Source organism: Phyllostomus hastatus, unplaced genomic scaffold (genome assembly GCF_019186645.2).
Source record: "Phyllostomus hastatus isolate PE091 unplaced genomic scaffold, TTU_PhHast_1.1 phas_scaffold_11, whole genome shotgun sequence".
NCBI classification, from domain to species: Eukaryota; Metazoa; Chordata; class Mammalia; order Chiroptera; family Phyllostomidae; genus Phyllostomus; species Phyllostomus hastatus.
Genome location: NW_025334005.1, coordinates 2877363 through 2904310, shown reverse-complemented (window position 1 = coordinate 2904310; position 26948 = coordinate 2877363). Strand labels below are relative to the sequence as shown.

At 64.6% G+C, this 26948-nt stretch overlaps 4 protein-coding genes across 4 annotated transcripts; 3 read left to right on the top strand and 1 right to left on the bottom strand.

The window, feature by feature from the left end:
- The first annotated feature begins 186 nt into the window (after positions 1-186).
- Positions 187-7349, top strand: RAB1B (RAB1B, member RAS oncogene family). Its single transcript, XM_045854966.1, has 6 exons — positions 187-290; positions 1813-1885; positions 2155-2250; positions 2364-2459; positions 5675-5806; positions 5908-7349. Exons 1-6 carry the CDS (start codon positions 277-279, stop codon positions 6100-6102), a joined length of 606 nt encoding a protein of 201 aa, XP_045710922.1. The 5' UTR covers positions 187-276; the 3' UTR covers positions 6103-7349.
- A 702-nt stretch (positions 7350-8051) lies between these two features.
- Positions 8052-14095, top strand: CNIH2 (cornichon family AMPA receptor auxiliary protein 2). The gene is made up of 6 exons (XM_045855281.1): positions 8052-8399; positions 12155-12223; positions 12663-12710; positions 12953-13065; positions 13157-13300; positions 13498-14095. The coding sequence occupies exons 1-6, from the start codon at positions 8319-8321 to the stop codon at positions 13523-13525; spliced, it is 483 nt and encodes a 160-aa protein (XP_045711237.1). The 5' UTR covers positions 8052-8318; the 3' UTR covers positions 13526-14095.
- A 377-nt stretch (positions 14096-14472) lies between these two features.
- On the bottom strand, positions 14473-18539 carry YIF1A (Yip1 interacting factor homolog A, membrane trafficking protein). The gene is made up of 8 exons (XM_045855094.1): positions 18336-18539; positions 17532-17743; positions 17275-17379; positions 17076-17154; positions 15623-15680; positions 15319-15474; positions 14777-14870; positions 14473-14675 (listed from the first exon to the last, which is right to left on the bottom strand). The coding sequence occupies exons 1-8, from the start codon at positions 18364-18366 to the stop codon at positions 14529-14531; spliced, it is 882 nt and encodes a 293-aa protein (XP_045711050.1). The 5' UTR covers positions 18367-18539; the 3' UTR covers positions 14473-14528.
- Positions 18540-20773: 2234 nt separating this feature from the next.
- TMEM151A (transmembrane protein 151A) lies at positions 20774-25704 on the top strand. Its single transcript, XM_045855119.1, has 2 exons — positions 20774-21019; positions 23295-25704. The coding sequence occupies exons 1-2, from the start codon at positions 20945-20947 to the stop codon at positions 24624-24626; spliced, it is 1407 nt and encodes a 468-aa protein (XP_045711075.1). The 5' UTR covers positions 20774-20944; the 3' UTR covers positions 24627-25704.
- The last annotated feature ends 1244 nt before the right edge of the window (positions 25705-26948 follow it).

The following is a 26948-nucleotide window of genomic DNA, read 5'->3' as shown; positions in this document are numbered from 1 at the left end:
ACGAACTACAAGCCCCAGGAGGCAATGTGCGGGCTAGGAAGCCCGGGCTTCCCAGCTTCCGCCTGCGCAGCGTGTGCGAGTTTGTGTGTGCGAGCGTGTGGATGTGTCAATGTAAGGAGACTACAAGTTCCGAGAAGCAATGCGGCGAGGCCCCAGTTGCGACTGTTTGCGGCTGCGCGCCGCGGGCGGGGCCACTGGGGCGGAGCGGCCACCATCTTGGAACGGGAGGCGGAGCAGAGCCGACTGGGAGCGACCGAGCGGGCTGCCGCTGCCGCCATGAACCCCGAATAGTGAGTGAGCCCCGCCCGCGCCGTCCGGCGCAGCCTCGATCCCGAGTGCGGGGCTGTACGCTTACCGGGGTTGTCTGGCCTGGGTCAGGACTGCGCGGCGCCCCCACATCCGGGTCCCTCTTCCGCTGACCCCCCCCTCACATCCGGGTCCTGCCCCTCCCCCGGGGGCCCCAGGACCCCGGCTCCACACCCCGAGTTCTTACGCTCAGGGCCCCAGAGACTGCGACCCCGAAAGCACCACTGGCAGGCCGAGGGACTGGCCTTACCAGGCCTTATCGGTCGGGTGACCCCGCAGCCCTGGTTTTTCCGGGCCTCAGTTTCCCCACCTGGTTGAAAGTGGAGATCTGTGGGCTGACAACGGCCGCAGCGTTTTGGAGCTGTCACCAGATGGTTCCTGGTCTCGGTTCAGACTCGGGCCCTTTAGGTCGGGCTGTAAATCTGGAATCCGGTTCTCGGGGCTGGCCCAGGGGCTGCTTGGACGCGGGAGGCCCCAGACTCCGCTCTGGGTAGCCCTCCCGGAGGTCTTCCCTTCCGGGGCTGCTGCTTCGCCCCCTTGTCTCGATCTGGCTGCCCTGCCGCTCCCTGCAGCCGTGCCTTCCCGACCTCTCCTCACCTTTGCGCAGGCCCCAGCGCCACCGTCACACCCCTTCCTTTGGCTGTCACACTGCTGATGGAGTTTAGATGGATGTGGCATTTGCGGCCCCCGCCCCCTCTAGTGGAATTCTCTTTTTCTCAAACTCTCCTGTCACTCCCCCTGCGGGTAGGTGGCCCACAGCTCTGCCCCAGACTTCTCATCGACAGTTTTCCCCCAGTGTCAGTTACCCCCTTCCTCCTCCGCCACTTCCCTTTTCTCCTCTGCATCCAGGCCTCATATTTCCTTGGGGAAGCGGGAGGCTCTGAGTGGGAGCGTAAGGGGATTGAGAGGGGAACCGACAGAGACTTTGGAGTCTGAACCTGGTCTCCAGCCTGAAGGTACTCAGCACAGGACCAGACACAAGTAGGAACTCACTGCAGTTTAACCGCCGTCTGTTATGGTCGCCAACTCTCCTTAGAGACTTCACCCCACGCTCTTGACATAGGTATTCACTGAACAACGTTGAGGCCTAGGCCGGGCCCTGGCTCCCACTGCTGGGGCCTCCCCTGCCACGCCACTGTCCCGCAGGGCAGTGGAGGGGGCTCCCTGAATAGCCCCTACTGGACTGCAGGCCAGGGAGTCTGTCCAGAGTCAGGCTAGGACACCCAGCTCTGTCACCTGACTTTCTGTGATCCTCTGCAAATCTCGTCCTTCCCGTGCCTCAGTTTCCTTTCTGTCAAGTGGGAATTCATACTCAGGCCTTGGGGCCAACTCTGTTGTGGGGGGTGTCAGCTCTCCCCACCCCACAGGACTTGTGGGGGGATCCTGTGAGCACTTGCGTGCTCTAAAGCGGTGCCTGAGCGTGGGAGGTTGCTGTGGCTGAGACTTCGGGGTGGTGGCAGGTGGGCTTCCTCCCTTCCCTCACACCTTTTCACTCTTTCTCTCTAGTGACTACCTGTTTAAGCTGCTTTTGATCGGTGACTCGGGCGTGGGCAAGTCATGCCTGCTCCTGCGGTTTGCTGTGAGTAAGAGGCCTCCCCTGCGCGCATCTGGGTTTCTGGCTGGTGGCTGGAGGGGACGGGCAGCCCAGAGCACAGAAGTCGCAAGACCTGGGGGGCTGAGGATGAAGTTGCAGGACCTGCCAGCCACGCAGCCGATGGAACAAGGGCGCTGGCGGGCAGACTGGCTGCAGTTAGGAGCTGTGCTGGGGCAGGAGGCGAGAGGGAGGGTTTCCAGCTGGGCCTCCAGCCGGCTCACTCAGGCCGTGTCTCTGGCCCCTGCACCTTCCAGGATGACACATACACAGAGAGCTATATCAGCACCATCGGGGTGGACTTCAAGATCCGAACCATCGAGCTGGATGGCAAGACCATCAAACTTCAGATCGTGAGTGCCGGCCTTCCCAAAGTCCCTGGCCCAGAGGCACCCACCACGGAAGGGGAGGGGCTCCGGGTACGGAGCCCAGGGCTGACCTGCCCTCCCCTCGCACTGTCTCGTAGTGGGACACAGCTGGTCAGGAGAGGTTCCGGACCATCACATCCAGCTACTACCGGGGGGCTCACGGCATCATTGTGGTGTATGACGTCACCGACCAGGTACTCGGCTCACCGTCCCCAGCTTTGCCTTCTCGGCCTCAGGTCCTCGGCTCAGGCTGCTTTTTGCCCTCCCCACCCTCTGTCCCTGATGTGGCCCGGGAAGGAGACGGGACGTGGACCCTCGTCACCGAGAGGGGAACAGTGTGGGCACAGCTCCTCCCTGCTGCGGGGTCTCAGTAGAGCCAGGCCTCGCCCCTCCCCGCCACACCTGCCTTGTTATTGTAGACCCTCCGGCACCCGTGTTCTGGGGGAGTTTGGTTTGTTGGGTGCCGCGCTGGGTCCGGGGCCTCCCGTGTGGAGACACCGGAGAAGCGATGGGAGAGCCTCAGGTGAGGGGGCCCCACTGTGGGCGTGGGCCTGGGCCGAGCAGGGGTCTGGGAGCCCTGCGTCCGGGAGCCCTGCGTCTGGGCGGCGGCCTGTTGTGTGCCTGTGGCAACAGCTGTGATGCTGCCAACCAGAAACAGCCCCGGCACACCTTGGGGCTGGCAGGGCCTGTCATGGTCTTTTGGTGTCTGTGACACTCATGGTCCCGTGTCACAGGTGAGGCGGGTCAGGGCGGGAGGAGACTAGCTCGGAGCCCTGCAGCTGGGCACGTGACGGAGGCGGACGCCTGGGTCTGGGGACGCTGCCCACCTCGCTCTTTCTGCCGAACCCGGCCGCTCCGGGGGCTAGGCTCTGGGGACACGGAGGTTCCCAGGTCGGCCCCGGGGCCCCTGCTCCGGGGCTCAGTGGGCTCTTCCCTCGCCAGGGACTCCCCACGCCTCCTGGACAACAGGCTGCGGGTGAACTGTGCCCCACATCGACAAAGGTCACCAAGGACCTCTGACTGCCAAGTCCTGTGACCTCGTTTCAGTTCTCACCCAGGCTGACCTCTCCCGGCTCTGACTCCACGCTCTTTCCTCTCCTTGGAGAGTGCGCTGCTTGCAGCCCTCCCCGCCCCCGCTGCTGCATCGGCGCCCTTTCCAGGGGCTCCTCACTGGGTCGTCCTGCGCGGGTCCCACAATCCCGAGTCGTGTGCCGTGCGCGTCCTGCCCCTGCCCGGGTGTTCCTCCCGGCTCTCCCTGCACAGCTTCGGCCACGTGCGGTTCGGCCTCTGCCTTACGTTCTGCGATTCCCGCATAGGAACAGCTATCACTGTAGATCTCCTCCGTGCCCCACATTCCACCGGCACTCGGTGTCGGCATAATTCCGATCTTCCCAGTGCCACCCAGTGGACTGAGTGGCGGGGTCCCCGTTTCCCTGGTGAGGAAACGGGCCCAGAGAGCTGTGAAGTAACTTGCCCACGGTCTCACAGCAGGACCGCCAGAGCCGTGCTTGGACTAGGCTCCCAAGGGCGCCCTCTTCTGCTCTCAGCCTCTCCTGAGCTCCGGGCCATCTGCAGGGCGCCGCGTGCCCAGCGTTGGCCTTGCCTGTCTCCCTGCACTAGCCCCCAAGTCTCTGTTAGCCTGACCGAACACTCTGCCCACCCCCCACCCCCCCACCTTCCCGTCAGCCCCAGGCCGCCTCTGTTTGCCGCCCTCCCCCCCCATCATCCCTCTCCATCTGCCTCCTTGTAGTAACAGCAGTGATGGGGACAATAGCAGCTCCTTCTAACTGAGTACTTTTTAGAGACGGCCCTGCATTCATAATTGCATGCTCGCCACAGCCCGCCCGGGAGGTGCAGCTGCACGCGAGCGGGGGACCCGAGGCTCAGGCCGGGTGCCCTGTCTGGGCTCGCACCGGCGACGGCAGAGCGGGCTCTGCCCACGGGCCTTCCCCGGCTCCGAGCGCGGCTCCCGTTCTCTGGAGCATCCAGCCACCTCCCGGCTGGGCTCCGTGCTCTTGCTGCTCTGATCTGGGCTCTCCACCCCTTTTTCTTGTTTTTCAATCCTCACCCAAAGACATGCTGATTGATTTTAGAGAGGGGGGAAGGGAGGGAGAGAGGGAGAGAAAAATTGATGGGATCGGCTGCTTCTCGCATGTGCCCTGAGGGACAGAACCTGCAACCCAGGCGTGCCCCCTGACTGGGAACTGAACCCGTGACCTTTCGGGTTACGGGGCAGTGCTCCAACCGGCCGAGCCACACCGGCCAGGGCTGGCCTCCGCACTCCGGCCGGGACTGCCTAGGGCCCCTAGAAAGCAGGCATGCTCCCGCACCCCCTTCCTAAGGAAACCTCCCCTGGCACCTGGCTGCCGCAGACATCCGGGCCGAGCCCCTCCATGCACTGGCCTGCCTCACCCTCATGCTCCGGGCTCAGAGCCCGAGTCCCCCCAGCCCTCAACCCGTCCCAGCCCTCACTCTGGGACCTGGAGTGTGTCTGCTCCCCCCCTTTCCTCGTGTCCCACCCCATCACTGGCTTTCACACAAGGCCGGTCCGTCCCTGCAGACGTAGGTCAGCTGTGCCTCCTCGGGCAGAGGTGGTCCTGGAGCCCCGCAGCTGCCGCCTCTGTCCCTGCAGTGCCCGTCTCCCTGTCCTGCACTGTGTGTGTCCTGGGCTTGCCCTGCCATTCCCGCTGCTTTAGGGGAGGGCCCAGGTACCACTCTCCCCTTGGTCCCCAGCGCCCAGCGTAGGGCCCAGCGTGGGGCACGGCAGCATCTGTGAGTTTGAACGCTGCTGATGTCCGTCATCGGGCCTCTGGCTCCTGAGAAGGGAAAGCAGCTGTAGCCCCAGCACAGCCCTGCAAGTTCTGTCCTTGTCCGCGTGCCGGGGCGGGGCGGGGCATGGCGGGGCATGGCGGGCTGCCGGGTCAGCAGGCTGTCGGCGCCGGGAGCAGGACGAATGTTCGGCTCTGCTCCCAGGACGGCCGTTTCCCTCGTAGCCGGGGTCTCCGCTGCCCCTGGGCTCCAAGACTTCACACCTACAGGGACTCCGAGGCCCCTGTGGGAACTTGGTGATTCTTGCTCACTTGTTACTCTCTGTTTCTCTTCGTCCCTCTGGCCTGTCTCTCTCTGATGTCATTTGCCCCTCACACGTGGTTAACCCATTTCTGTGTCTCAGGGAGAGGTGCGCAGCTGCTGGCCCTCGGGCCTAGGCCGTTTGGGCGTCAGGGCTGTTGGCAGACAGCTGGCCTTTGAGGTGTCGGAGGGGGAGGGGGAGGAGCCGAGCCTGGAGGGGAGAGCTTCCTCTGGGCCCCTGAGCCCAGGGCAGTCCCTTCCCTTCACGGCCCCCATTCTCCAAGCGTCGCGTGGGCGCGGGAGCTGGGTGCAAAGTGACCTGTGCCGCCGGCCCCTCTAGGAGTCCTATGCCAATGTGAAGCAGTGGCTGCAGGAGATCGACCGCTACGCCAGTGAGAACGTCAATAAGCTCCTGGTGGGCAACAAGAGCGACCTCACCACCAAGAAAGTGGTGGACAACACCACAGCCAAGGTGAGTGGGCGGGGCCGGGCCCCGGCGGTGGAGGCGGGGCGGGGGGTGCTGGGGCTGCCTGCCTCTCACCCCGCCGCCCTCCTCCCCTGTCCCCTTGTCAGGAGTTTGCAGACTCCCTGGGCGTTCCCTTCCTGGAGACGAGCGCCAAGAACGCCACCAACGTGGAGCAGGCGTTCATGACCATGGCTGCTGAAATCAAGAAGCGGATGGGGCCTGGGGCCGCCTCAGGGGGTGAGCGGCCCAACCTCAAGATCGACAGCACCCCTGTGAAGCAAACCGGTGGCGGCTGTTGCTAGGAGGGGCACGTGGGGTGGGACAGGAGGGGGCACCTTCTCCAGATGATGCCCCTGGAGGGGGCCGGAAGTGCCCCCTCTCCTGGGGCATTTGAGTCTGTGGCTTTGGGGTGTCCTGGGCTCCCCATCTCCCTCTGGCCCGTCTGCCCGCCATCCTGAGCCTCGGTTCTGGCAGGGCCCCAAGGGAGGACACCCAGGACCTGGGGCTGGGGCGGGCGCAGGGGCTTGCTCTGCTGCTGCTGCCTCTAGGTAACTTTAAAGGATGCCCCACCGTCCACCTTTCTCTGGGATGAGGGCTCCTCTGTCCGTCTCCTTCCCTCTGCCCCCATGTATGCTGCAGCGGGTTTCTCTCTCCTTCTTCCTTCTCTCCCCCGCCCACCCCTTCCTCAAGAGCTGAGGGCCTCCCTCGCCTCCACTGCCTCTGGCTGGAGTCAGCACCCAGGGCCAGGAAAGGGACCAGGGGATCCAGGACCTGGGATCCAGGGCCCTGGGCCAGACCTCAGGACAGGATGGGGGCTGCAAGAGGCCTGCAGCCCACCCTTCCCCCCGCCCTGCCTCTGCTCCCACCCCTCCCACACTCACAGCTCCAGCCGTCCAGCTGCGGTGGGGTCTGAGCACATCTCGGGCAGGTGGGCGGGCAGCCGAGCTGGGCCTGTGTCTTGTGCCCAGGGGGAGCCCGCTCCTGCCGCCCCTGCCCAGGCCCATGTGCCGCCTGCCCACCGTGCCCCTTTGTCCCGAAGGCAGGCGGAGGTGGAAGGCACACTGTGCCAGGGGCCGGGCACCAGCCTTAACCCTCACGCTGCCAGCACCTCCTCCCTTCTGCCGCGGCGGCACATCTGGCTTCCTGCCCCCTTCCCTGGGGCCTGCGAGGGCAGACCCTCAGCCCCTGGGCTACCGCTCCCCTGGGGAGTGTGGAGCAGCCCAGGCTCGGGGGCCTCTCTGCCAGCCCCTCCCGCCCAGGACCCTCGCCCCCGGCCCTCTGGCACAGCTTCTTCCTGGAAAAAACCTTTGGTCTCTGTATGAGAAGCCATGTCCCTTGTGCTGTCTCTCACCTGTCCCTCCTGTCCCCTGCCTTCCAGCTTGTATTTAAGTCCCTGGGTTGCCCTTTGGGGTGCCCCACCCACTCCCAGGTTCCCCTATGGTGTCATGTCAGGCATTTTGCAAGGAAAAGCCACTTGGGGAAAAAACAGAAAGGACAAAAAAAATAAATTTCCACTGGCCCCCGGGTGAGCCGCGGGTTTTTGCAAGGATGTGGCGGCTGGTTGCGGTCTGTGGTGGGAGCCTCGTGGGGCGGGGCTTGGGACTGGGGCCCCGGGGACTGGGGCCCTGGGGGTCTGCGGGCTGCGCGGGGTCTTCGCTTGGGCTGCGTCCAGAAGTTGGCTGTCAGAAGCCCTTGACCCACTTCCCGAAGCCACGAGAGCTGCCTGCGTGTGCTTTTGTGGTCCGCCCCCACGGGCCCCAGCGTGGTTCCGGCGGGGAAGGAGGCAGGCAGGCCGCCCCTCGAGAGTGCCTGGTCAGCACGGGCACACCGGATGCGAAGTTGGGGAGCAGCCGGGGACCCCAGACACTGCCCCATTGGGCCTAGCCCATGAGCCCTCCAGCCCTCTGGTTCAACCCCCTCCCCGCGTCACTGGGTCCAGGCCGGCTGTTTCTGCCCCTTTGGACAGTGACAAATGTTTCCCACTTAAGACCTCTTGTTGCGGCCCCTGCCTGTGGGTGAGGGCGCCAAGTGAGAGCGGGGTCATGTGTGCGGGTCAAGCGGACCTAGTGTGACTGCGGCTCCGGTGGGTCCGCGGTGTGACGCGGTGGGCGGGTGGGGGGGGCGGCCATGCCTACGTGTCCATGAGGTACACCCGGGTCGGGTTTGCGGCCGGGCTCACGGAGACCCAGCCCCGCCCGAGGCCACTCGCACACGGTCCCGCCCCAGACTCCGCCCCGCCGGCTTCGCGGGCTGGAGAGAGGGATCCACGGGCGAGGGATCGCAGGATGAGCGATCGGGGCCCGGGCAGTCGGCAGCGGACGCGCCGCCCGAGCCCACCGGCCCGCGCCCCGCGGCCCCGCGGCCCCGGTCCCGGCCACACCGCCAGCGTCTCCCCGACCCACGCCCGAGCCCTGTGGGCCATGCCCGGCCGGCCCTAAGTGCGGGCCGGGCGGGGGGCGTCCCCTTGCGCCCGGGCCCAGCGCTGGCGCCCCCCGGGCTGCCGTCCAGCGTGGGGGCCATGGCGTTCACCTTCGCCGCGTTCTGCTACATGCTCACCCTGGTGCTGTGCGCCTCCCTCATCTTCTTTGTCATCTGGCACGTAAGGCTGAGGCTGGGGGCGGGGTGGGTGGCCGGGGGCTCACGGAGCCGGAGGGCAGCGGGAGACAACCGGGCGGAGGATGGTCTGGGGACCCCGGGAACTTGGAGACTCCTGTCCACTCTCCCCTGTCGGCTGGCTTTTGCTGGCCCCCATTAACCTCCCCGTCGTCGGCTCCCAGGGGGCCCCCTCCTCGGTACCCCCGCCTCTCTGTCGGCGTGTGAGCTGGCCCCTGACTTGCGTCCCCCGCCCCAAGCAGCCCTGGGGTGTGGGGCAGAATTCTGGGATCCTTGTCTCTCTGCATACTACCCCCCCCCCCATCCATCCAGTTGCCCCCATTTCTGTTGGGCAGTTTGTCTGTCTGCCCCCTCCTCCTTTGTGGGTTTTTCCAGCTGGAGTGATGGAACCGGTTACTATGGCAACTGCATCTGTTTACAGGACCCACAGATCAAGGAGTCCATTAACCCTTTCCCTTTCCACCCCCGTCCCTGACCCAGCAGCCATGGGCCCCGAGCAGCCCGGAGACCTGGCCCCACCGCCAGCTCACCTGGGGTTTCCCCACCCCTCCTGGCAGGGCTTCCCCCTCCAGGCCTCCTCCCCGCCCTGCAGCCTCCCCCCTCTTCCTGCCCCCGCTTTCCCCTTTGTCTGGTGTTCCTTGTGGTTGTCTCTCACTCCGGCCTGGCCCCACACCTGGCCCTCCAGAGCCTCCCCCTCTCTGGGGCCCTCCCAGCCGGGCCCTGCCTGGCGCCCTTCCCCTCACTACAGAAACTCCCCGTCCGCCTTCAGCTCACCGTGTGGGGCCTTGGGCCCCTGCTCTGCCTCCCCCTCTGCCCCTCCTCGACCCCCCACCTGGTGGCCTCCACACACCGGGCCCATCTCCCTCCTCGGCCCTGGCCCACTTGGGCCGGCGTCCTCTGCTCGCACTTCCAGTGCACGCTGCTCCAGCCTTCCCCTCCGCGGGGGTCGGCCCTTTACCCTCCCTCCCGCCCTCCCTTCCTCCTTTCCTTCCTCCTTTCCTTCCTTCCTGCCTTCCTTCCTCCCTCCCTTCCTCCCTTCCTCCCTTCCTTCCTTCCTGCCTTCCTTCCTTCCTTCCTCCCTTCCTTCCTTCCTTCCTGCCTTCCTTCTCACTTCCTCCCCATTGCCTCACCTGCTCCTTTCCTGGTCTCCCCACTTCCTCTGCCCTGTCTTTTCCTGGGACCCGCCGCCCGCCTGCTTGGGGGCCTCCCCAGCTCTTGACCAGACTCCCCCTCCCCGTCCCCTGCTGCCCCTGCTGCCTGCCTCTCACCTCAGGACTCCATGCACTCGGACCGCCTCCCGTGAGCGAGGAGTGAGCCCCCACAGGCACCTGCACCCCCACCCTGCATCTCGCTCCCTGGCTTTGTCTTCCTCTCCCTGGGTCTCTCGGACGCTTTTTCCTTTCTCTCTTCTCTGTTCTCTTTCCTTCCCTCCACTCCCCCTGGGTCCACCTGGATGGCTCTGAGACTCCTGTCTCATCTGGGCCTCGGACGGCCCCATGAGGTAGGAGCAGGAGGGCCGGGGTCCTGAGGATGGGAAGGATGAGGCTGGGGACACAGAATTAACCAGCTCCTGGGAGAAAGGCTCCTGGAATTCAAGAAGCCCCTGCCCACCCAGAGGCCCCCCCACAACCCCTAAGTTGGGGGGGAGCCCCGTCTGTCCCTAGGGTGTCCTCAGAGAAGTCCTCCATCCAACTAACTTGTACCCATGCTTCCCGAGATTCAGCTCTGGGCGGCTCCGGGGGAATCAAGGATGAAGAAGACTCATGCTTTGCCCTTCTGGGGTTCCCAAACTGGGAGGAGGGCTCAAGCTTTCTCAACAGATATTTGTTGAGCACCTACTATGTGTCAAGCACTGTTGGCTCAGCTCTCTAGCTGGGTGATCTTAGCAAGTCCCTTACCCTGAGTTTGTTTCCTCGTCGGTAAACCGAGCTTTGGTGGGCGCACCACAGGGCCCAGAGTAGGGCCTGCTCAGGGAATGCGGTGGGGACAGGGGGTGTGGTCCTCAGTCCAAACTGGTAAGAAAGAGAACCTTCTAGGACAGGACCCCAGATCGTCCCACCGCACACCCTGAGCCCTGGCCCACTGGTCGCTAGGCAACCCTGATGGTGAGTGACGCGTGTCAGCTGTCACCGTGGGGGATTGTTTGTTCCAGGGGGCTGAGTCAGCGCCAGGCAGCCTGGGGGGTGGGTGGCGAGACACCCGCCTCCTGCTGGCGGCACCAGCTCTGGGGCAGACAGACAGCACCCTTCCAGTCCCTGCTGGACCCTGCTGCTGTGCCTGGCAGGCAGGCAGGTGGCTGCCCAGAGTCAGCAGGGAGTTGGGGGTGCTGCTCCAGATGGCCCCAGCTCCCTCCAGGAAGCCCGTGTTCTCTCCCTCCCAGCCGTCTGGGCCGGGCCGCCTGGGCGTGGTGGGCCTGCCGCCTCCTCCCAGGGCTGCCGCTGAGGGGAGGGGACCCCGGAAGGCTCCTCCGCCAGCCTTCCTCCCATGCCAGCTCCCCCCGAGGCCTGTCCCATCACCCCTCAAACACCCCCCCCCACATTCCCCTTCCCAGGGAGGACGCCGCCCCACAGGTGCTCCAGCACCCAAAGGTACCTTGGGCCCCCCTCCCCCCCTCCACTGCTGTTCAAGCCCTGCAGAGTCCGGCTCCCAAACAGCTCTGGGGTCCGGCCACACCTGCCCATCCCACTGCCGCTCTGTCTTCTTCACACGGGCCCCCGTCCACACCAAGCCCTCCAACGGCTCCCTCTCTGGTCCGAGTGCTCCAGGGTCCGGATGAGCATCCTGGCTCGCCACTAACTAGCCGCGTGGCCTCGCACACTCACATAACCTCTCTGTCTCCGTTTCCTCATTTGCAAAATGGAAACGATCACACCAGCACCTGCATCGTGAGGTTGTCGCCATCATTACACGAGCTCGGAAACACAGGGCCTGCTGGCGGGGAGGAAGCACCGTGGACGTCTTGGCTGGAACGCTTAGCCAGCCCATACCTCCCGCTCCGTCAGTTCTAGAGCATCAGCCGGGCCGCCCCACTCTGTTGCTTCCTGCCCCTCAGTGGTTCTTCCTTAGTTTGTAGGTGTAAGTCCAAGCAGTGAGCCCCCGGCCCCGTCTCACGGGCACCCCGTCTGGCCCCGCTGGCCCCCAGCCCGTCTTTCACCATGGTCGTCTTTCTCCCGACCCTCCTCACACTTGCACTCCAGCCCCATGGAATCTGCAGCTTCCTGAACATTCTTTCAGCCCTCTGCCTTCGAACCTGCTGTTCCTGCTCCCCAGACTGTCCCCCAGTTTGTGCACCAAACACCTATTCGGAGCCCGGCCAGGACCCCACATGACCTGCACGCTGGGTCAGGCACCCACTCCAGGTTCTCCCTGTGCCCTGCCGCTCTGGGCACCCTGGCGTGTAGTCACGGTTCTCCCAAGCCCGGAGTTCCGTTCCGCGGGGCAGGACCCGTGTCCCCGGCCCCCGGGGTCCCAGTGCTCAGCACAGGGCTTGGCAGAGAAGACACCGTCTCCCAGGGTGTTGGGATGGAGGATCGTGGACATTGCCTGCTCGGGCATCGCCAGTTCTGGACTGTTGTGTGACCTTGGGCCAGGCCCCGTCCCTCTCTGGGCCTCAGTTTCCCCAATTTGCAGCAAGCTCCATCTGGTCTGGTCTCCGCGTGTTAATTACTGTCCCGCGCAGAAGGGCGGGCGCGGGGCGTAGGTTGCTGCCCCAACCCTGACAGGCACACGCCCCTCCCCCAGATCATAGCCTTTGACGAGCTGCGGACTGACTTCAAGAACCCCATTGACCAGGGGAACCCAGCGCGGGCAGTAAGTGATACATGTGCTGTGCCGAGGTGTGTCCGTCCGTCTGTCTTTCCATTTGTTCAGGGGTAAGGGAGGGCAGGACTGGAAGACGGGTGTGTGCGGAGGGGGAGGGGGACCGGGGCCTTGCCCCTTCGTCTGTCTGTCCCCACCCCCAGAAAACACCTGGCGCGGCTCCGGGCTCGGGTTCCTCCTGGCGGGGCAGCCGTTGCCAGGCTCCGGGCCGTTGCCGTGGAGACGCGGGTGAAGGTCCCTCCGTGGTGACGGTTGTCATGGGGACGGTGGGGCTGCTTCCCGGCGGTGCCAGCACCGCCGCAGACTGCTCTGGTGCCCCCTGGCGGCCACGTGTGGGGTGGTGCGGGAGCAATAGAGGGTGGTGGGGCATCCCCAAGGCCTGCTTCCCCACCGCCTCCATCCCCATCTCGGCTTTTTCCTCCCCCTACAGCGCGAGCGTTTAAAAAACATCGAACGCATCTGCTGCCTCCTGAGGAAGGTCAGTTTCAGGGTCGGGGGAAGGAGGCTCCTAGCCCAACTCGGCCCCACTTTCTGGGATCTTCCCCCTCCCGAGCTTGTTTGATTGGCTCTGCTGCTGGGACGCAGTGGGAGGCCAGAGCCCTTGTGGTTCCCAGAGGTCCTGGTGGCCGGGCCACTTCCAAACCCCAGCTCCCCTCTGTGCCCCTGAAGCCTGGCTCTGTCCTGGCGCTGGGCCGCTGACCTCTCGCCCTCGCTCCCCAGCTGGTGGTCCCCGAGTACTCCATCCACGGCCTCTTCTGCCTGATGTTTCTATGTGCAGCGGAGTGGGTGACCCTGGGCCTCAACATCCCCCTCCTCTTCTACCACCTCTGGAGGTGAGGGACGCGGCGCCTCAGGGAGGGAGAGGCGGGGCAGCTGGGGCGGGGCGCGGCGGGGCCGGGCACTCAGGCCGCTCCCTGGCCGCAGGTACTTCCACCGCCCTGCGGACGGCTCCGAGGTCATGTATGACGCGGTCTCCATCATGAACGCTGACATCCTCAACTACTGCCAGAAGGAGTCCTGGTGCAAACTCGCCTTCTACCTGCTCTCCTTCTTCTATTACCTGTACAGGTGAGGCCCTGCCCACAGCGGTGCAGCCGGGGAAGGGGTGCTCCGGGCCCCGTGCCTTCAGCCCCAGGAATGGTTGGGCCCCAAGTCCCTGCCCTTTGCCCTCGAGGACCGAGAGCAGCCCAGGGTGTGACGGGGTGGGCAGCCCGTGGCTGGGCCCGCTCGGGTCTCAGCTCACTGCTTCGCCCATCTCCCCACAGTATGGTTTATACGCTGGTGAGTTTCTAAGGGGGAAGCCGGCCAGGGAGCGAGCCCAGAACGGACCGGACGCCTGTGCACCCCCAGCCCTGCCCCTCGGCCGCAGAGGCCTCAGCCCTGGGGAGGGAGGGGGCACTGGTGCCCCCAGCCTCCTCTCCACCCCCCAAACTGCTGCTGCGGGGATCTCCCCGCCTTCAGAGCCCCCCCCCCGGACTAGGACTGGGCAGAGCTCTACACAGGGGCTGGAGCTCCTCTGCCAGCCTGTCGGCATGGCAGTCTGTCCCGGCAGGGGCGGGACTTCTGGCCTCGTCCATTTTGGGGGCACTGTGGGCCCTGCCAAGGGGCAGGGCTTGACCCTGGAAGTTCTGGGCCAGCCCCCTCAACCCCCACCCTGAGGCTCCCCCTGCAGGTGGGGGGGTACCCGCACCCAGAATGAGCAGGCTCAGCAGGGGGGCAGCCCCACTCCTAGTCTGCCCTCTCCCCTCCCCCAGGCTCTCTCTCCAGACTCCTTCCCGTTCCCACTCGCCCCAACCCCGGCCCGCCCTGTCTCTCGGACCTATTTTCTATGTTGCCTGGAGGAGTCCGCACCCCCTCCCCGGCCATTTGTGACAAAATATGAATAAACTACTGCAAACATGTGGGTCCCGGTTCCGCTCCCGAAAGCCTTGGAGGGACTGTACGAGGGACAGCCCTGAGCTAAACGCCCAGCACAGTGGGCGAGGCTCGCCCCACCAGCCCACAGACCCCTCTGGGGACCCCTCAGATGGACCAGGGGCCGCCCAGGTCTCGGCAGCTGCCCGCTGCCATTGTCACTTTCCCCAACAGTTGCTCCTCACGAAACCCTTCCATGTGCCTTGGAGACAGTATTGAGGTCACCAACCCAGGAAGCCTTCCCAGGGCCCCCCTTCCTCCCCAGACACTGCAGAGGCACCAGCAACCCCCACCCCCCCAGGTCCCAGAAACAAGGGTCAAACAAATCAAAGAAATCAAATCTTCAATGTATGGAAAAATCGGCGCCAGTGGGGGCCAGGGGTCACCGGACCAGGTGGAAGGTCAGCCAGTATATGATGAGGGGCTGGAAGGCTGCCGCCCCCAGGGTCAGGTAGAGCTGGAGGTGCTGCCGAGGCGCCGGGCCCCCCATGCTGTCAGGACCCAGGGTCGCCGTCCGCAGAGAGCGCACCTGCAAGAAAGGAGAGCTGAGGGTGAGCTGGGGGCGGGGGACAGGGGGAGGCTCACGCCAGCCCCGGCCCGCGGAGGAGCGGCGGGGCAGCCCAGACTCACGATGAAGTACATGAGTGCGGACGACGTCCAGGCCAGCGCCACGTAGTAGCCGTCACTGCCGAAGAGCAGCCCTGTGAGCACGCTGAGGATCATCCTGCAGGGGGCGGGCACGAGCCGGCTGGAGACCACCCCAGGGCTCCGGGCCGAGACTGGCCCCGCCCCAGCCAGAGCCCGGCGCCCAGCGCAGGCCCCACCCACCACCACCCAGGACCTTTACCCCCATCCGCCCCCACAGCGACCTCGACTCCCAGTGAATCCGGAAGGCCCAGGCCCGGAATCTGAGACCCCTTCGCTACCCCAGCTCGGGGCCCTTTCCCCCGGCATTCCCACTGTGACCCCGCATTCCCGACCCCCTGACACCACACGGCTCTGAGGAGACCGCCCGAAACAGCTGGCTCCTCTATAACAGAGGAGCTAGAGGCCGAGAGAGGGCAGGGGCGCGTCCGGGGTCACCACTCCAGGCTGCGGCTGCACAGGCCAGGAACCCAGGGCCGCAGACTCCTCCCTGAGGCCTGCCTCCCCGCTGGCTCCCGGCCACTCACCCGACGTATTTGTAGCCGCTGTAGGCCAGCAGGTGGAAGGTGCTCAGGTCGCTGCGCACGGTGGCCAGGTAGACGCCCAGGAGCAGAGCGAGCACCTCCAGCACGACCCACACCAGCGCCGTGCTTGCGCACAGGCCCAGCACCTCCGGGGAGAACCTGTGGCCGTGGGGGAGGGGCGGGGACTGAGAACCAGCTACCCCCCTGTGCCGGGGGTGAGACCGGGGGCTGGGAATGGGCTTGGGACCCGGCGCAGATCCCCTAGGGTGCTGAGAAGGGAGGGGGTAGGGAGGGGCTTGGCACCAACCTTTTCTGAATGCCCAGCGCCATCCCGGCCAGCAACACGTAGGTGATGAAGGCCATTGCTGCCGAGAGCCAGAGAGATGCCATCAGCCTGGTCTCCCCAACCAGAATCTCCCCACCCCGAGTCAGGCCTTCGAGGCCACTGGCCCCCCTGTCTCCCCCTCCCACTTCCCTCCCTGCATATCCCAACCTGGCCAGCTTTCACACTCAGCCCCCCAGGACCCTGCCTGGGATGCCTTTCCCCGCTCAGCCCACTCGCCCTGTGTGAACGCCACCCGACCCTTCTCCCTGGACCACCAGGCCGCCGGCCTTGCTGTCCCTGTGCTGGGAAATTCACCAAAACTTCCTGCTGCATCTCAGAGCCGACATCACCGGTCAAGGTTATTGTTCATCCTTGACCGCAGGCAGGGGCCAAACTGACCTCAGGAAAGACTAGAGGCCCCTGGAGTCCAGACCACAGGGATGACCTCACTGTAACCAGAAGTTCTCAGTCTAGGCCTTGGTGCCAGCTACAGCTCTGACAGCCCTGCCAGCACAGAGAGCTGCACGTTTAACCATTTTCCCAAGAGCTCAGAACCCGTGGGACCTGGCCTCTGCCCCGCTGAAACACCAGAGCTGATGTGCCCACCAGGGGGCAGTGTCTGGAGAAAGGAAACCAGCTCCCGCTGGTAATAAGCCAGGTGGCTTCAAAGATTCGCCAAGTCTCTGGGCCTCGGCTTCACCACATAAAATGAGACTGGAGTTCCCACCGTATGCGATGGTACTGAGAGGGGAGTGGAATGAAGGAGGGAAGAAACTGCGTCCCTCCTGGGGCCACTGGGCTGGCTTGCTGTCCTCCCAGCAGCTTCCCTGAGGCCTGGCCTGGGCCTGGCCTCGTAGAAGCCACAGAACAGAGAGGCGTCAGACGTGGAGTCTGCCAGCCACGGCAAAGTGCGGGCAGCCCGGCTTGTGCCATGTGGACGGGCAGCTTGCGGACTCAGAAGGGCGGGGTGTCTGAGCAGGCCTTGGGGGACAAGTAATGATGGTGACAGCTACTATTCACTGCACGCTTCCTACGGGCCGGGTGCTGTGCCGAGGGCATGTCACCTCACCGGGGCTCCACGACGATCCTTTGCAGCAGGGATGGCTGTTACTCCCGTTTTACGGAAGCGTGACAGCAGCCAGCTGACGTCCCACAGCTGGAAGCAGCGGGGCCGGGTCTAAATCCAGCGCTCCGGGCTGGGGAGGGACACAGTCCCCGCCAGGAGGCAGGCAGCGGTCAAAAGGGCGTACCCTGAGGCCACTGAAGGCACACCTGGGACGCTCCTCACTGGTCACCCCGCTGTCTGCCTGGTACCCAGCGACTGCCGTACACAAAGGCAGCACGAGCAGACGCTGAACCAACACCCGAGCCTCTCTTCGTCGGCGCCTCCAGACACCAGCTCCCCCACACACCCTGGCCCAGGCCGAAGACTCACTGGGAATATAGAGGTCAGGGGCGTTGAGGTCTTGTCGTGGGGGCAGAGGGACGTCACGGCTGTACTGCACTTCCCAGTTCTGGCAGTGGCGGCGGCGCGCGGGTCAGGAGGAAAAGACAAGAGAAGAAAGAAGGGCATTGAGGTCTGGGGGTCGGACTCTGGGGCGGGATGAGGGAGGCGAGGCGGCCCACCAGCTCACCTGGTGTGTGTAGGGGAAGACCAGGAGCCCTAGCTTCTTGGCCACGTAGGCCGTGTCCACAGCGAAGAAATACTTGAGCTTGTTCACAGACACGAAACGGTGCAGCTGGGAGGGGAGGGGGGAGGCTGTGGGCAACCTGCACCCTGAACCTCGGGGTGCTCTTCTGTGTGCTCCTTCCCTGAGGGTTAGGTGGGATCCCGTGACGCCCCAGCCCTGGCCAGAAATCCCGCCACCCTTGCCCTTGGGGAGGGCCACACCTCCTTGTGCACCATATCCTTCCCGTGGGACGCGATGGAGCTGCCGTAGGCCATAGCCATGTTGGCCATTGGGTCTCCGAGCAAGTGGTTGACATTGAAGGCCACGTCGGCTCCTGGGACTGGGTATCCCCCTGGCTGGCTGGAGTAACCACCGCTTGTGTCATCGAAGAGGGGAGGGGGATCTGGAGCTGCCCGGGCCCTGTGCTTGGAGCCTGTGGGTTTGTAGGTACCAGAGTAGGTGACAGGAATACTAAGCATGAGCCCAAACCACCGTCCCTTCTCCAGGGGTCCTTTTCGAGAGGTGCTAAATGTAGGCAAACAAAGAGCTGAGGCAATGCCTGGAAGTGGTTTCCCACCTGGGGATTGCTGGGGGCCTTCTCAAGGGAAGTGATCTCTGAACTGAGGCTTGGAGAGCGAGTGGAAGTTTGCTAGGTGGAAAAGATCATTGAGAGGGCATCCCCGAATGAACGACGGTGGGGAGGGCGATAGCTGGGTACCCGAAGCCCCTGGGCAGTGGTCAGGAACCCTGCCGGGGTCATGACAGGGAAAGGAAGTTCTGGAGGCGGGCTCCGTTCGTGCCCGGGTTGGGCATGGGGATCCCAGCTGTGCTGTCACCGCCCGATCTTAGCTTTGGGCCGAGAGAGCGAAGTCCGGGACGCGTGGCCGAGTCGCGCCGGGCAGGAACCTGAATGACAACTGCCGCCCTGGGCTGAGATCACGGCCGCCCCTTTCCCTCGGGGTGAGCGGGCCGTGCCACCGACCCTCCTGTGGAGGGTCGGGCCGCGCCCCGCCCGCCCCACGCACCGTGAGCTCCGTAGCCCGAATGATAAGCCATGGCCGCGACGCTCGCTCTCTCGGAGGACCCGCTGCGCCGCCTCGTGGGTAAGAACACTAATGAAGTTGTCGCTCCGCTCCCTGGTCACCGACAGAGGTTACGGAGTTGCCAGACACGTCCCCCGACTGTGCGACCGCCACTGCCATGTCTGTAGCGTCATCCTACGCCACATGCCATTGGCTGCTTGGTGGCGTCGACTCGTCCCAATTGGCTACTGGCGCTCCATCGCTGAAGCGGATTTGGCGGTACTCAACTTCCGGGAGGCAGGATAGGCGGAACAATTTGAGGCGCTCTCGGATTGGATAGTGGACTTTCCGGTTCGGCGGGAGCGGCCAATAGATAGCTTAAGATAGAAGGTGCTGAGAATTACTTCCGCGCCTGCGCAGTGGGGCACTTGATGCTAGTCTTGCCACGACTACACCAGGCATACAGGCGGAGACGTGGTGTAGGCGGCGGCGGCTGCAGCTGCGGTCCGGGAACCAAGCTTCACTCGCGGCACGTACTCCAGGAGGGACGTGGGCGGTGGGCTCTGAGCAAGTCCCGCCCCTCTAGTCTTTTGCTCCTCCCTCCCAATGCTTGCTTTCCTTCCCCGTCCCTTACAGTCCCCCAAGTCCTGGCATGGAGCCTGGGCTGTCCGGAAGGTGTTGGTACGAGCCGGGGCCGGATTGTGACAACGCAACCAAGTGCATCCCAAGATGCTGACTCCTCCTCCCGCCTCCCACCCCTCCTTTCCGCGCGGGTGCTGTCCGTCGTCCGGTGCTGAAATACTCTACCGCCACTGCCGCCATCCTCCAGATCCTGGGGCCTGCTGGTGGAAGGCCCTGGGCTCTCAGACCACACAAACACCATTACACGTTTTGAAAAACCGGAGTCCACAATATCCGAAGTCCCAGAGATTGTGTGGTATAGTTAAGATAGGATCCTGACCGAGGCCCCTCCCGTGGTCCAGAGGATTTGGGAGTAGAGAGAGAAGCTGATCCGTCCCCGAAGCCATGGTTGAAACACCTGAGTCATTGCTGGCCCTGCGGTCATCTGGAAGTGCGATCTCCCCCAGCCTCACTCGTGATTCCGGGAGCTCCTTTTTCTCCACCCAGTTTCTGGCCTCTCTCACCCTCCCCAGGGACAGTCCCCAAGGGCCCATCTTCTCACCTTCAGACACCACATTCTAAAGAGCAAGATCAGGTCCTCTGTGACCTGCCTCTAGTTAGCTACCCAGTGTCCAGTTACACCAGGTGACCTTCCTGTTCTCCAAACTCAGCCCACGTGGTCCAATCTCAGTGCCTTTGCCCAGAAATCCCCTCCACCTGGGATGCCCTTCTCCCTCCTTTCCACTTGTCCAAAGCCTAGCTGTCCTTTGAGAGTCAGTTCAACTTGTGCCTCTCAGACAAAGGGAGCACCTTAACCTGGCCTGGGGAGGGGGCTGGTGGCCAAGGTCTAGGCTCCCTCTGGGTGCATGAGTTTGCCCTGGATGTAACTTCCTTGCTGCCATTCTCCAATCCTGCTCTTCACAGTGCCAAGCACAGTATTTGCATATAGAAGACACCCAATAAACATCTGTGACAATAAATAAATAAGGAATGGATGAAACCCCGAGTCGGTCTTTCCTCTCTCTGCATTTCAGTTACCTCATCTTTAAATGGGCAGGGGCGTGGAAACCAATGGCTTTAGAGTAGCCCTTCTGGGGTGGGGTGGGGGGCGGACACAAAACAAAACCCACCAGCATTGCAGCTCCCTATGATCTGTCGACTGATTGTCTAGCGTGAGCCCTAGGCCCCAGACCCAGGGGAGGTGTGAGGCCCGCCCCTGAGGGCCAGGGAACAGCACTGGGGTCACGGGTACCTGGGAGGGGGTCCTCCCATGCAGGACAGTTCCTCCCCTCCCCCACCCCTATCTATGAGGAATGTTTGAGCATTGACTGAATCTAGCACCGTTCCATCCCCGTTCCTCAGATGGACTAACTGGGGTTGTGGATGGAGAGTGCCCCGCCAGGGTCACAGCCTAGGGCCCTGGGTGCCCTGGCCCCACCCCACTGTCTCTGAGTGGAACTCAGAGCTGTTGTCCTCTAAGGAAGCTCATTACATCTTTCTCGGCTGTAACTGACCCCTGCCCTACACGCGAGGCTTCCCGGATGGGGTCTGGGTGGGCTTAGGCTTGGGCCTGCTTCTCAGAAGTACCGATGCACCTTGGAGATTTCCCTCCCTCGTTTTACAGCGGGAGAAACTCAGGCCCCGGAGAGCAAAGGTTCGCCCAAGGTTGCTAGCGCAAGTGCAGCGGGAGGGGGACCCAGGAGTCGGTTTGCCCAGCCTGGGATTCTTAGGGGCTGGGCCAGCGCCCTCGGTACCAGGCGCTGCTGGCGGCGCCGCCGGTGCCGCGAGGGCGGGGTCAGCGGCGGGCGGGGCGCCGGGCACCGAGGCCGCCAACGCCGCCGCCGCCGCCGCCGCGCTCGGGAGAGCTCGGCGCACTCCCTCCGCGGCCGCCGAGCCGAGCGGACGCCCGCCAGGGCCGTGCCGCAACACTCTGCTCTCCCGCCTATCATGCCCGGGGCCCGGGCCTGGGCCGCCCAAGCAGCCAGGACACCATGCCCGAGGGCGGCGATGGCGATGGCGGGGAGGTGCCCGCGCTCATCCCAGACGGCGAGCCGCTGCGGGAAGAGGTACCGGTTCTGAGTGGTGGAAGGGGCGGGGGCGGGGGGGGGGTGGCTGGTGCCGCAGCCGGGGCCGGAGCGGGAAAGGGGGACAAGGGAAGGGGCGAATCCCGGAATGGAGGCTGAGGTAGGAAGTCCCGGAGCCACTGTGGCCAATGACGTCATTGAGGTGGCCTGCATCCTGCGAGGGGTCCTGGGGGCTTAGGGACCCGCGTGGGTGCAGGGATGGGGCTGCTGGGAAAGGATGTGGGGGGTGACCCCGGTCTCCGCGCCCCCTCTTCCTGCCTCTCCCTCTTGTGACGTCAGCGCCTGGCCCCTAGCGTCCCCATTCCGCAGCGCTGCCCCTCACCCCCAGGGCCCGGGGGTCAAGCCCCTTAGCCTGTCCTGGAAGCTCACAAGGTGCCCGGGTGGAGCCTGCAATGCAGCTGCAGCAGCGGGGACTTGGGGGGGTGGGTAGTGGAGGGAGGAAAGGAAAGAGGAAGGGAGGAGGCCCTAGTGCCCCTGCTCCCTCTCCCAGCCGTCAGGCCCTAGGGCCCCTCCTCCTGGTTGGGATGCCCAGGATGGCCCCTCCTCAGTCCTGGCTAGGAACAGGATCTGCAGAGGTGTGGGGCCCAGTGTGGGGTGCTGGGGGGATAAGTAGTGAGGGGGTCTATGCGTGTGCTTGGGTGAACGGAGTGTGCTTGTGGGTGCGTGAATGCTGGTGCATGCTCCCAGCACCTTGAGTGGGACACATGGATGGGCCCAAGTCAGGTGAGGGTCTGAGGGGCCCCTTGGCTTGGGTAGAGCGGTAATGTGTGAGTGCACGTGAGTGTCCTGACGTGGGTGGTCTCTCCTGTAGATTCTGCAGAGTGTGGGTGTCAGGTTGCAGTGGGGGTGGGGGCGGGGCCTGTGCACTGTGGTGAGGTGCGGGCCTGGCGTGTCCCTGGGCTTCAGGGGGTGTGTGATGTGTATGTGCATGTGTGTGCGCAGGTATCCGCACACCATGCTATGGTGTGGGGACAAGGGCCGTGCCCTGGGCACAGGCGAGGGCCCTGCGTGTCCGGGATGAACGAGCAGCATGCTAGGCTGTGGTGGGTGGGTCCGTGCTGAGCATGTGGGGTGAAGGTGGGTGCGTGCATGGGTGTGTGCGTTGGCCTGGCCCTGCAGCTCAGGCTGGCGACATGCGCCTGTGGTGGGTGAGGGTGATGTGGGCGAAGGGTGGGCTACCCTGGGCTGGGATGGGGGTGGTCCCTCTCCCCTTGGGTCTCTCAAGGCCTGGTAGGGCTGGGGTGGGAGAGATGGCTCCCTAACCCCACCTTTGCTATTCCCACCAGACCACCTCTCCCTTCTCCCCTTTTTTCTCCTCCTCTTCCCACTGCCTCCTCCCTTCTCTCTCCATAGGCACCTTGGGGATGAGGTGGAGGCAAGCTGGCAGCCCTGTTAGGAAGGGTGGGCCCAACCCTCGGGGCTGGGCGGTAGCCCTTGCTGCCCGGCAGCTGCGCCCCGCCCCCTCCCTCAGCACAGATGGGGAGTGGAGGCCGGCACTCCATCTGCTCCCCGGAGACTCACACCTCCCTCACTCCCAGCGCTTCCGCTTTCCCACTTCCTTAAAAACCTCTCCCAAGTCTCCCGCTGTCCCTAGAGGAACTACGGGTAACAGCGATAATATTTATTCCCATGGCCAGACCCTGTGCTGAGATCCTCACGCACACGATCTCTCGCTGAACCCTCTCAACAGCCCCAGTTTACAGATGAGGACACTGAGGTCCAGAGAGGATGAGGGACCTGCCCAAGCCATACAGTAAGTGGTGGAGCCAGCACTGGGTCCTGGGCAGCCAGGCTCTGAAGCCCGTGCTCTTTACACTTCTAGGACCCCGGCCACCCTGTCCCCCCACGCCACCAGGTCCAGGACTTGAGGCCCAGAGAAGGCAGGGACAGGACCAAGACCACGCAGCAAGTTTGGGGCAGAGCCAGGCCCCGGACTCAGCTTTCTCAGTGGCCGGGGGTTCTTCCTTCTCTTGGCACAGAGGGGTCTGTAGGGTCCTAGATGCCCTTGACTGGGAAACGACAGGGCACAGTGGAGCACAGACTCGGGCCGGATAGGCCGAGGTTCGAATCCCGCAGCTCCGCTGTGAGTTCGCTGGAAGGGTGGGGATTGGAGCGCGTGATTCCGTCTCTCAGAGCCTCGGTCTCCCGTCTGTGGAGTGGGGAGGGCAGCGCCAGCTCCTTTACAGGGCTTGAGCGGAGTGGCAGGCCCAGGTGATAGCCCGCCCTGACCTCGCCTCCCTCTCTGCCCGCCCTGCAGCAGCGGCCCCTGAAACAGTCCCTGGGAAGCTCCCTGTGCCACGAGTCGAACTGGAAGTGCCTGCTCCTCACGCTGCTCATCCACGCCTGCGGTGCCGTAGTGGCTTGGTGTCGGCTGGCTACCGTGCCTCGGCTGGTCCTGGGACCCGAGGCGGCCCTGGCCCGTGGGGCTGGGGCCCCGCCGCCCACCTACCCGGCCAGCCCCTGCTCCGATGGCTACCTGTACATCCCGCTGGCCTTCGTCTCCCTCCTCTACCTCCTCTACCTGGCTGAGTGCTGGCACTGTCACGTGCGGTCCTGCCAGGCCCCCCGCACCGACGCCAATACCGTGCTTGCTCTGATCCACCGGCTGCAGCAGGCGCCGCCCTGCGTCTGGTGGAAGGCCACGAGCTACCACTACGTGCGGCGCACGCGCCAGATCACCCGCTACCGGAACGGCGACGCCTACACCACCACGCAGGTCTACCACGAGAGGGCTGACAGTCGCACGGCCCGGGGAGAGTTTGACTACTCGGCCCACGGCGTCCGTGATGTCTCCAAGGAGCTCGTGGGGCTGGCTGACCACGCGGCCACGCGGCTGCGCTTCACCAAGTGCTTCAGCTTCGGCAGCGCCGAGGCCGAGGCCTCATACCTCACCCAGAGGGCCCGCTTCTTCGGCGCCAACGAGGGCCTGGACGACTACCTGGAGGCCCGCGAGGGCATGCACCTGAAGGACGTGGACTTCCGCGACTCCCTCATGGTCTTCGCCGACCCCCACAGCCCGCCCTGGTACGCGCGTGCCTGGGTCTTCTGGCTGGTGTCGGCGGCCACGCTGTCCTGGCCCCTGCGCGTGGTGGCGGCCTACGGCACGGCCCACGTGCACTACCAGGTGGAGAAGCTTTTTGGCGCCAGCTCGCCCCCACCGGGGGCCGTGCCCAGCGGGCCCCCGCTCTCCCGCGTGGCCACCGTGGACTTCACCGAGCTCGAGTGGCACATCTGCTCCAACCGGCAGCTGGTGCCCAGCTACTCGGAGGCCGTGGTCATGGGCGCCAGCTCGGGCGCCTACCTCCGCGGCTGCCAGCGCTGCCGCCGCTCGGTCAGCAGCAACTCGCTGCCGCCCGCCCGGCCCAGCGGGCCCCGCCTGCCTTTCAGCCGCAGCCGCCTCTCCCTGGGCGCCGGGGGCCGGGTCACGCCCGGGGTCTTCCGAAGTCTGAGCGGGGGGCCGCTGGGGCGCCGCAGAGAGGACACGGAGCCCCTGGAGAGCCCGCCGTGCTACGAGGACGCCCTTTACTTCCCGGTGCTCATCGTCCACGGGGACAGCGGCTGCCAGGGGGACGGGCAGGGCGCGCTCTGAGACCCCCCCCGCCCCCCCCTTCCACCACCGAGGGCTTCGACGCCCGAGTCGTCGTCGTCCAGGACAGGAGGGAACTCAGACCAGCACACAAGGGGGGTGGGGCGGAGCCCTTAAGCAGACTGAAATGCAGGGACTCCGGGTCATTTTGGGGGCGAATGGGTACCACGCGAGTTGAGCCCGGGAACCTCCGGGCATGGCTCCGCCCACCACCGCCACGCCACGCCCCCTGCAATGGCCGGTGATCTGTCTTGGGAGCTGAGGCTGGGCAGGGGAGGGAGTTTCCAGAAAGCTGAAATGGAGGCGCCTTGAGGACAGGACAGGGCCTCCTGTGGTCTCCCCCGCTCGGCCGACGCCACACTGGGGGCGCTCGGGCCTTCCGGAGCACAAACTGGCGGTCTGGGGCTGTGCCGGCCGGGCTGACCTCCATGAAGCTGAAGAGCTGGTTCCAGTAGCGCCACGGCCTTGGCCCCACGGCCCACCCAAAGTTCCCGCCCTCTTCCCCTCACGGCCCCGCGACCTACCCTCTGCCTGGGGCCAGCCCCTGACCAGACCCTGCAGCACAACCCCCACTGGGGGTCTGGCCCTTGGAGCACAGCCTCGCCCCGCACCACCCTCCACTGTTCCCCGGTGTGCGCCCCTCGCCCCGCATCCAGCGCCCCCTAGAACCTGAGGCTTCTTCTCAGGGCCCACTTCGATCCCACATCCCCTGGCCCCGCCTCCACCCCCCACAAAGTCCACGTCCGCCTCTGTCAGCCGCGCGCACGTCCTCTGGGCTTCGCCCACATCGCTCCCCTGGATCCCCCTCTGCTTTTCATTTTCCTGGTGACCCACGGGACCCAGGGCCACAGGGCATCCGAGGGGCCTCAGCCTGACAGCCTGCTGGACGGTGCCCTTGCTCTGCTATGGAGGCCTCCGCCTCCCTGAGCAGCGGGGCGTGGCCCAGGGGACACCACTCCTCCCCGAGGGAGGAAAAAGTAGTCCCTTCCCTTCCAACGGGGCTTCCACACCCTCGCAGGGACTGGTGGGGGAGGGAGGAGGTAGCGAAGATGCAGATAAAATAAAAAGGTACAAAATGGAAGGTCTTCTCATGTGCCTTCCTGAGTGGAGGGTCCACGGCCGCCCCCACCAGGGCAATGCGCCAGCCTGGGGTCTGGGAGGGGACGCGGGGTTGGGCTCCAGCATTCCCAGGAGTGGGGTTCGCTGAGAGGGAGCCTCCCTGCCAGCCTGGGGCCTCTGAGACTCAGACTTGAGGGGCTCTGAGCCGTGGACTCCAACCCACTGGCGTCTGGGTCACTTGTAAGGCATTGTCCTAGTGGTCCCTTTTCCAGCCCAGTGGGGGTTCCATTCTGCAGCCTGTGGGCAGTGGCGGGAGTTTGGTTCCTCTGGTGGCTATTGGCACTAGTGATTCGGGGCTGTGGGCACCGACCAGGCCGGAGGACACCAAGTGGCAGATGGTGAACCCCAAGTCAGGGCAGGGCTAAGGCAGAGCCTCGCCCATGGGCGGAGCTAGGGAGGCCCCTGGACATGGCGTCTTCACGAGTTCACTGTGCAAGGGTGCCAGGCCGCAGGGCCCCCGTGGGGGCATCCAGCCTGTGGGCCGCTCCTCAAGCCCTGGCGTGGCGCTGCATCCACTGGATAAAGGGGCACCTTTTTCTAACTCATGCAAGGGCTCCATTAGGGCGCGTGGTGGCCCCAGAAGGGTGCTGAGGATGGGAGGGATTCCCCCAGGCACAGACAGGGCGCGGGGTCCTCCATGCGGGCCCCAGAGCAGGTGCGATGAGGAGGCAGGAGCAGAGTCGTGGAAGAGCTGGCCAAGGCCTTCGATGTCACAACTCAGGACCTGTCCTAACGCTGGGCGCACGGGAGCCACGGAGACCGTGTGGCTGAGCCTGGAGGTGGGACGCTCAGGGCTGCACATTGGATGTCAGCCAAGGGGGGAGGGGGTGGTCAGAGACCAGAGTTCCTCCTCCGCATCATCTCATGGCCTCATTTCCCGCACTTCTTTGGGGGTGAAGTCAATTGTGTTTTTTTTTTAAATACTGTAAGAGTTGTTTCTTTTTAAAAAAATATATTTTTTAAGATTTTATTTATTTTTAGAGAGGGAAGGGAGGGAGGGGGAGAGAGAGAGGGAGAGAGAGAGAGAGAGAGAGAGAGACATCAATGTGCAGTTGCTGGGGGCCATGGCCTGCAACCCAGGTATGTGCCCTGACTGGGAATCGAACCTGCAATACTTTGGTTAGCAGCCCACAGTCAATCCACTGAGCTATGCCAGCCAGGGCAATTCTTTTTTTTTTTTTTTAATTTTATTTATATATATTTTAA